This window comes from Nannospalax galili, unplaced genomic scaffold (genome assembly GCF_000622305.1).
Source record: "Nannospalax galili isolate Female #2095 unplaced genomic scaffold, S.galili_v1.0 scaffold690, whole genome shotgun sequence".
Classification (NCBI taxonomy): Eukaryota; Metazoa; Chordata; class Mammalia; order Rodentia; family Spalacidae; genus Nannospalax; species Nannospalax galili.
Genome location: NW_008329288.1, coordinates 2,456,168 through 2,465,920, shown reverse-complemented (window position 1 = coordinate 2,465,920; position 9,753 = coordinate 2,456,168). Strand labels below are relative to the sequence as shown.

Sequence of the window (9,753 nt, the reverse complement as noted above, 5' to 3'; positions counted from 1 at the left end):
CTATTCACCCCCATCTGCCCTTCTGGTAAATCTACTCAGCCAGAGGTCCCTGTTCCAGGAGGATCAGTTGTTCCTCATCTACAGCAATCCATTGTCAGTATTCCTTTGGAAAGAATTGGGGTCTGCCGTTCATTTCTCCAGTAGTATCTTGGAACTGTCTGGAAGAGCCTTTATCCATCCTGTCCAAGAACTCGACTGAAGGTATCGCCTGTCTGGCTTTGCTGTTTGTCAAGTTATTGATTTTATTTTTATGTGTATGCATGTATTGCCTGCATGTATGTAAGTGCACCTGAGTCATGCAATGCCCTTGGAGGACAGAAGAGGGTGTCAGAGCCCCTGGAACTGTAGTTACGGACAGTTGTTAGCTGCCATGTGGGTGCTGGGATTTGAACCTGTGTCTCTGTAAGAAGATGACTCTTAGCTGCTGAGCCATCTCTCGAGCCCCTTTAATATGATATTTATATGTAAAAAATAATTATTTAACCAGGCGTGGTCACACATGCCTTTAATCCCAGCACTCGGGAGGCAGAGGCAGGTGGATCTCTGAGTTCAAGGCCAGCCTGGTCTACATAGTGAGTTCCAGGACAGCTGGGGCTACAGGGAGACCCTGTCTCAAAAAGACCAAAAAAACATTTAAACGCTTTAAGTCACTTGGCATAAGTAAAGTGTATAGTTATGTGAAGAGATGCTGTAAAAAGGTTACAGGTATTCCAGGTGTGGTAGCACTCACAATCTCAACACTTCATAGGCTGAGGCAGGATGATTAAGGATTTGAGACTATCAGGATTACACAGTGTGACTCTGTCTAAGGAAAAAAATGTGACAGGTGATGACTGGTTTAGTGGTGGTGGTGTGAAAAATGCTCAGAGGAACTGTTGTTTTCTATCCTCTCATAGGTCTCTTCATGGGGAGGTTATGTGTTCCTGATTAATTTGATCCCTCTTCATGTCCTGGTACTGATGCTGACAGGCCGTTTTTCCCACCGGATATATGTTGCCTACTGCACTGTTTACTGCTTGGGCACCATTCTTTCTATGCAGATATCCTTTGTGGGTTTCCAGGTAAGCCTTAGACTTTGTAGTTTTCTGTGGCTGTTTTTTTCTAAGCAGTTCCAATAAGATGGTCTTACATTGTATTCTCTAAAGAAGAGTATAAATTACAGCTATGATTTGGAGCTATTTGTTAATGGAAACAACAGAATCATTGGTCATTAAGATCTACTTCCAGTAGCATGTTAACATTTGCTATATGCAGTTCGAATTTAATGGTTCTTTTTTAAATATATTTTATTTATTATTTTTATTTTATGTGTATGTGTGTATTGCCTGCATGTAGGTAAGTTCATCCTTGTCATGCAATGCCTGCGGAGGACAGAAGAGGCTGTCGAATCTCCTGGAATTGGAGTTCTCATGGAATTGGACAGTTGTTAGCTGCTATGTGGGTGCTGGGATTAGAATCCGGGTCTTCTGCAAGAACAGCCAGTGGCTGAGCCAGCTCTCTAGCCCCATGAATTTAATGGTTCTTACTTGAATTTGGCTTGGCTTAGTTTTGCTGTTGTGGCTTGGCTTAGGTCTTTTTTTTTGGTTGTTTGTTTGTTTGTTACTTTTGAGACAGGTTCTCCCTGTATCCCCAGATGGTCTGGAGCTCCCTATGGAGACCAGGTGATCTCATAGGGATTCAGTTGCCGCTGCTTCCTGAGTGCTGGGATTAAAGGCATGTGCCACCACGCCCAGCCCTTGGCTTAAGTTTGTGGGAGGAAGAGGAACACTTTAGTTGAGGTGATATGAATGATCCAAGTTATAATTTCAAAAAATTAAGATTTCCAACCCTTTTAGTGGTATTGACTTAATTTATAGCAGTGGGTCCTGATCTTAGTGGGGCCTACATGTGAGTCCTTTAGGAAGGAAAGCACAAACATTTTACCTACATTGTTATGTAGAGTTAACAGAAACTATTCTCATGAAATTCTCATCTTTATTTTAGAGATAAGCAAATATTTCTGATCGTCTACTATATGTAATTTGCCAATTGCTGAAAAATGTAAAGAGAGAGGAAATAATCTATTCCTTAAGGAAGCTAGAGAAAGAAATACATGCAACTATCTGAAGCCTATAATGCAGTAGTTCTAGAAAGTAGTTTCTAGACCAGCAGCATAAGCAGTGCCTGGAAACTTGTTACAAATGCATAGAGGTAAGAGGATCAGGAGTTTAAGGCTGGCTTAGGATACATGAGACCCTGTCTCCAAAAAAACAAAGCAAAAACGAAACAAAAGAAACCCAGACAAAACCAAACCAAGGCAAAGGAAGCAGAAAACCAGACAATTGACTCAAACTTTGGGTTGAGGCTCAGCAACCTGTTTTAACACTCCCACTGGTTATGATGCCCGCTAGAGTTAGGGAACCACTGGTGTCTAAGGCAAAGTGTGATCAAGTGCTAAAAGAAATCTAGAATGCCATAGAACATAGAGTGATTGACTTGTTAGATAAGATGATACTTGCATTGGATCTGGAATGGTGAATTTCAGTGAACAGAAATTTGGGGAAAATTGTAGTCCAAACAAGGAAGCAGTCTGAGCAAATGGCAAAGATGTGATTATAGTGGTATATGGTTTGCTTTGGATTACTCCACATGTTCTTTGGAAAATGTAATAGGTAAATTAAACCCTCTTCTATACTGATCCTAGTTCTTTTGGGAACTTCAGAACTCATTTGACTCCTTGGTCTGAAGTAGATGAGGAAAATGCCAATTTTGTATGAATTCATTCTTTTTTTTTTTGCCTCTAATATTGCTGTACATAATATTTTCCCCCTCTCTTACAGCCTGTCCTTTCATCAGAGCACATGGCAGCCTTTGGAGTCTTTGGTCTCTGTCAGATCCATGCCTTTGTGGATTACCTGCGCAGCAAATTGAACCCACAGCAATTTGAAGTTCTCTTCCGGAGTGTCATCTCCCTGGTTGGCTTTGTTCTACTCACCGTGGGAGCTCTCCTCATGCTGACAGGTAGAGGAGCACAGCTTTTACAGTTAAATGTACATGGGTAAGACAGTGTCGTACCACAAAGACTGGCTACTTTCTGACCACAGAAGAGTCTTTTTCTTTTACTTTTCTTTTTTTTCAAGCACTTAAGTCTTGATTTTTTGTATATTCACTCTGCTACTCAGCCCAGAGTTTGTGTTCATTAGGCTTAGAGTGTCTTCTTGGAGCTGCTGAAAGGACCATGTCTTACCTTGCCAATCTTTTTTCAGATTTTTCTTTCTTTCCTATTGATTGGGTTATAGAAATCCTTACACTCTATTGTACCTTATGTCATGGCACCTTTCTGATTCTGTGGGTACTAAATCATGGCTGTTTAGTTTGATTGGTATTCTCTGCTTGTGCTTCTCAGAGGCTAATTTGATTTTGGCTAATTCAGAGTGGGACTAAAGGACCTAGTTCACTTAGTTTCTGAGCTTGCCCTTGGTTTGACCTTATTAAGCCTAATTTCCTTTCTAGGAAGCTTCTTTGCCTCTCTTCTCCCTGAATTTATATACAGCCCAATTCTTACGTTGACAAAAAATACTCAGGTTTAAAAGGAAGGGAGTAAAACTCTGTAAATATTATTGATGGTACTAAAGCAAAGAAAGTTTTTGTATTAGTCTGGATTCTCCAAAGAAACAGAACCAGTAGAATGAATATATATGTATAGAGATTTATCAGCTTAGCTCACAGGATAGAGTCCGAGTAGTCCAACAATGGCTGCACCACACTGGAGAGGCTGAGAATCCGTAGTCGCTCAGTTCACGAGGCTGGATGTCTCAGTAGTCCTGGTCTGGTGCTGAAAGTCTGATGAATTCCAAAAGGTCAGCTAGTCTTCAGTCTACAGCAGCAAGATGAACTCACCAGCCAGAGAGAAGGCAGGCAGCAAAAAGCAAGGCATTCTCCTCTGCCATGGCCTTTTATATTGGCTGCCATCAGAAGGTAACACCCACATTTAGGGCATGTCTTCCAGCTTCAGATGATCCAATTAAGAAGATCTCTCTCATTTCAGTTAATCCCAGATCCAGTCAAGTTGACACCCAGGATTAGCCATCACAGTTCTTTTCTGAGAATTTTACTAAAATGGAATATTGTGGGTTGGTAAGATGTCTCGGTAGGTAAAAGTGCTTGCCTCACAATTTTGCACTCCTAGCCAGAGATGGGTAGTTGAGGTAGGTAGAATCACCTAGAAGCTCTTGAGCAAAAACAATAATAGAGCTCCTACCTCAAGAAGGTGGAAAACAAGAACCAGCTCCTGAAAATTGTCTTCTGACACCCACCCATGTGTCATGGCATGTGTGCTCCTGCTCTCTCTTTCATGTACACTCCTTCTCTGTTGTGCGCTCTCTCTCTCTCTCTCTCTCTCTCTCTCTCTCTCTCTCCCCACACACACACACACACACACACACACACACACACACAAGCTACTACTACTACTGCTGCTGAAAAATAAAGTGGGATGTTGTGATTAGTTAGGATGCTAGTTTAATGTTTTAGGAGTGTATGCAAAATCTTTATTGCCTCTTTTTTTTTATTTCAGGAAAAATTTCTCCCTGGACAGGGCGTTTCTACTCACTGCTGGATCCTTCTTATGCTAAGAACAACATCCCCATCATTGCTTCTGTGTCTGAGCATCAGCCCACGACCTGGTCCTCCTACTATTTTGATCTCCAGCTCCTTGTCTTCATGTTTCCAGGTCTGTCTTGCATTTTGAAGTCACCTTCATAAGAATCACCATTTGATTCCAGATATGTCAACTACCCCCATCCTGTAAAAAAATTTTTTTACATTTATTTATTTTTAAAAAATATTTTACTTATTTTATGTGTATAAGTGTATTGCCTGCGTATGTATGTGCACCCGTGTTGTGCAATACCCATGGAGGTCTAAAGAAGGTACCAGATCCCCTGGAAATGGAGTTAAAAATAGTTGTTAGCCATCATGTGGGTGCTGGGATTCGAACCCATGTCCTCTGCAAGAGCAGTCAGTGCTCTTAACCACTGAGCCATCTCTCCAGTCCCACATTTATTTATTTTTAATTTAATTAATTAATTAATTAATTAATATGTGTGTGTGTGTTTTATCTGTGTTTGTGCACATGTTTGAGGACAGCTTTGAGAGTTGGTTCTCTCCTTCCACCATTGGGTTTCAGGGATTGAACTCAGGTAGTGAGGCTTGACAACAGGCCCCTTCACCTTTAAGCTAATCTCACAGGCCCTCAACCCTTTTTGTTACTCTGCTTGTATAGTGTAGGATAGAGGATGGTTAAGTATATTTTTCTAAATATTTGAAGCAATGTAGACATCAGACATTGAAGCTACAGACATTAGCAAGTTGAGTCCTAAAATTTTGTGTTCTAAATTAAAATTCAACTCTAGTTTTCTTTAATTCATCATGCTTAATTGAACCTTAATTACATGCTTAATTATACCTCCAGCATGTCACCTAGAAAGACTTCTCTGCTTGTCTCCTGGAGACCATTTCACCTACTGCTTTGTTGGTCATTAGCTTCTTGTCTCTCTTCCGAAATGCTGGGAGGTGGATTCCTTTTCCATGGGAAAGAGAAATCCATGATCAACTGATTTTTATTCAGTTTTTAAATTTAGTACTTTTAGCATGTTCTTTCTCAGTTTTCTTCTTGGCAGTATTGAAGTTCCATAGTGAGATTTTTATTGTGTTTTGTATAATTTGTAAAACCACTTTGGGTAAGTTAAAACGAGAAGGGAGATTTGCAAGAGTCCTTCCACCTGTCTCTGGTCATGTATAGTGATGCATGCCTATGTTCCTAGCAATTGGGAGCAAGATGCAGGAGGATTAGTGTCCACCCTGGGCCACATAGGGAAACACTCTCAAAGAGCTATAACCAAACTTTGTTTGTTGTGACAGGGTATCACTAGGTAGCCCTGACTAGCCTGGAATTTGCTATGTAGACCAGGCTGGCCTCTAACCCAGAGAGATTTGCCTGCCTCCTAAGTGCTGGGCTTAAAAGTGCATACCACCACACTAACCCCAAAATCCTACTTATAATTTTTAAAAAATTTTTTTATTTCTTATGTATATGAGTGTTTTGCCTACATGTACGAAGATGCACCAAGTGCATGCATTGCTTGTAGAGGCCAGAAAAGGGTGTCGGCTCCCTGGAACTGGAAGTTCCAGGCATTTGTGAGCTGAGTTGTTGAACATGAATGAGATCATACAGTTTTTCCCACTACTCATAAAGAATCATGATAGGGATGGGGCTGTAGTCAGTGGTAACCCACTTGCCTAGCACATATGAGGCCTGAGTTCAACCCTTAGTACTGGGGCGAAAAATAATCATGATAATTTCTGCTGATTCAGTATTGATTTTATCATTCTTAGATTTTTTTTTTTTTTTCATCTGCAGAAATGGATGAAGATGTGGAAGCGGGCGAGTTACCTATAACTAACTTCATGTAGCAGTATCTTACTACATTTCATACTTAAAATATGCTATAATTAACTAGCTTCTTTGCTAGGCATATAGATTGTAAAAAAATTTTTTGGTATTTAAGAATATCGTAGTAAACATCTTTGCCTGTTTCTATAATTGTTTTTTTAGGATAGATTCCTGGAAGTGGAGTTTCTGGATTAAATGTGTGACGTCATCAGTTGTATAGTAGTGACTCCCTTGTACGGTTCTGCCTACAGGGCTCATCTGCTTACTTCTCCTTCCTTCTTTTGTAGTTGGTCTCTATTACTGCTTTAGCAACCTGTCTGATGCCCGGATTTTTATCATCATGTATGGTGTGACCAGCATGTATTTTTCAGCTGTAATGGTGAGGAATTCCCTCAGTCTTAGCAAAGCCTTTTTTTTTTTAATAATTTATTTCATTTTATTGTGTGTGTGTGTGTGTGTGTGTGTGTGTGTGTGTGTATTGCCTGCACATAAGTAAGTGTACCCATGTCTCTCGATGCCTGTAGGGGACAGAAGAGGCTGTCAGATCCCCTGGAACTGGAGTTACGGACAGTTGTTAGCTGCCATGTGGGTGCTGGGAGTTGAACCTGGGTGTTCTGCAAGAACTGCCAGTGTTCATAACCGCTGGGCCATCTCTCCAGACCCTGCCTTTTATCTCTAACATGGAAGTGCTTTTTTTTGTTTGTTTTTGCCTGGCAAGATTCAGAAAATACTGTTGATTATGCAGGTGCTCCCTTCTGAGGGAAACACTTGAAGGACTGAATTTTAGAAAGCTGCTTACTGTTATTGATCCTTAGGAATATACAAGACACATATTGTCTTTGTGGGGTCTGTCTTTCTTGGGTTTATAACCTTGTGTTAGTCACTTTTCTACTTCGTTGGGGAATTTGAACCTGGATAGTTTAAAAATCCTAAAGCCTTAGGAATATTGTCTACTGCTAGGTTGTTAAGACAGAGAAGGATTTAATACGATATACTAGTGAAATATTTCTCATATTATTTTGATGATAAGTAGAAATTAAGAAATACATTTTAGGTAGGGATGGTGGTCTGCCTGCAGTCCTAGCACTTGGGAAGTGGAGGAAGGAGGATCAGAAGTTGGAGGACAGTCTGGGCTACATAGCTAGTCTGTCTCTAAAAACAAAAACATACAAAAATGAGTAAATAAAAAATATTTTGCATTATTTCATATCTAAGAGCACACATACGTATGTACACATAACTTCCAACATAAAAATTAATTTAAAATTTTGTCACTAAGCCAGGCATGGTGGTGGACTTGGAATGTGGAGACAGGAGGATCTGGAGTTCACTGTCACCCTGAGTTCCAAGCTAGCCTGAGCTACAAGAAATCCTGTCTGTCTGTCTGTCTGTCTGTCTCTGTCTCTGTCTCTCTCTCTCTCTTTCTCTCTCTTTCTCACACACACACACACACACACACACACACGAAATTCTGTCACACACACACAGACTCATGGAACAAGAAAGCCTACCCCCAAATAGATGTGTTAGTGTACCCACCCCTGTAATCCCAGTAGTCCAGAACGGGGTAGGAGGGTATCAAAAGTTCAAAATCATCCTTGGCTACATAGAAAGGTGAGACCAGCCTGGGCTACATAAGACCCTAACTTAAAAACAAAGCAAAAACCAAAATTGCAGCAAAGCTTGCTTTTTATGTTTACGGTTTTTGAGACAAGGTCTTACTACATAGCCCAGAGTGGCTTTGAACTTTTTGGGTGGAGAAGAGTTCCTTTAGTACCTGCTGACCTGGAATTCACTGTGTAGGCCTCTGCCTACCAAGTGTTGGGATTAAAAGAGTACACCACACCTGGCTTATCTACAACAAAGTTAAAGTAATATGTAGTTATTGTACTGTAGCTATACCAGATATTTTTTATTCCATCTTCATTGAAATAGCATGTCTGTTGAAAATTGCTAAATGATGTCATAATCTTCTGTTAAGTTAAAGTGTATAATATGATACACTGATTAGACTGATAAAGATTCCTGTTACTTTCAGGTGCGTCTAATGCTGGTATTGGCACCTGTTATGTGCATTCTTTCTGGCATTGGTGTCTCCCAAGTGCTGTCCACATATATGAAGAATCTGGATATAAGTCGCCCAGATAAGAAGAACAAGAAGCAACAGGATTCTACATACCCTATTAAGAATGAAGTGAGAATTAAGCAACACTAAAATAGGCTTAGGAAAATGCATGCACTTGTGTGTGAGTGGGGCATTAGAGTACTGTCCTAGGTGGTCAGAATTATTTCATGTAGCTTAACTTTGATTGATCTCGTATTACTGACTATATGTAAGATAGTGTTCTGTGTTGTCTAAATTTATTTTGGTTTACCTTATAATTTTTTGTGTAGGTAGCAAGTGGAATGATACTGGTCATGGCTTTCTTTCTCATCACCTACACTTTTCATTCGACCTGGGTGACCAGTGAGGCCTACTCTTCTCCTTCCATCGTACTGTCTGCCCGTGGTGGTGATGGCAGTAGGATCATTTTTGATGACTTCCGAGAAGCATATTATTGGCTTCGTCACAATACTCCAGAGGTGAAAATTTGGGAGGATTGTGGGATACTGGCAATAACATTTGATATTGGAAAGCTTAGAGAAATTAGAAATTTAGAAACCTAATGTTTATGAACTTGAAAGACCAACCTCCATTCAGGGATTTCTTTTTTTTTCTTAAGGGCTTTCTTTTATCATGACTTTTATTAAATTATCTAGACTTTGCGCTGGGCATGATGGGGCATGGCTTTAACAGCACTCAGGAGGCAGAGGCTGGTGGACAAGGCCAGCCTGGTCTAGAGTGTGAGTTCCAGGACAGCTGGAGCTACAGGTAGACCCTGTCTCAAAAAGACCAAAATAAAAAAAAAAATCTAGACTTTACTTGGCTTGGACACTTGCATTGATGGTGGTTTTAATATGAGGTAGATTGTCCCAATTATAAAAGAAGAAAAAGTTAAATAATACATGTCCACTGTAGAAAAAAAATCAGAAAATAGAATAAAGGAAAACAGTGCACTTAATGATAACTACTTTTAACATTTTAGGTAATGTCTTTTGAGGATTTGAAATGATTTCTTTTGCAACAGTTATTGGGTAGCGTTTCTGAGTCAGATTTGCTGAGTCTAAACTAGCAGTGGTAAAGATTGAACTCATCACCTTATACATGCTGAGTAAATACTCTACTACTGAAGTTTGTATCCAGGCCCCAAACTAAGAATCTCTTAATCTTTGTCCATCACATCTTGAAGTTTGTGATTTCCCTTCCAGCTTTGGTTTTT

General features: G+C 40.1%; 1 protein-coding gene across 3 annotated transcripts in view; it reads left to right on the top strand.

Annotated features, from left to right (window-relative positions):
• Positions 1-9,753, top strand: part of Stt3a (STT3 oligosaccharyltransferase complex catalytic subunit A) — a 40,826-nt gene that overhangs the window by 16,871 nt on the left and 14,202 nt on the right. For all 3 annotated transcript variants that reach the window (XM_008834919.2, XM_029564429.1, XM_029564422.1), the window contains exons 8-13: positions 897-1,061; positions 2,820-3,000; positions 4,556-4,711; positions 6,721-6,812; positions 8,472-8,627; positions 8,828-9,016. In XM_008834919.2, the coding sequence (XP_008833141.1) occupies positions 897-1,061; positions 2,820-3,000; positions 4,556-4,711; positions 6,721-6,812; positions 8,472-8,627; positions 8,828-9,016 (939 nt within the window). The remainder of the gene's footprint in view (positions 1-896; positions 1,062-2,819; positions 3,001-4,555; positions 4,712-6,720; positions 6,813-8,471; positions 8,628-8,827; positions 9,017-9,753) is intronic.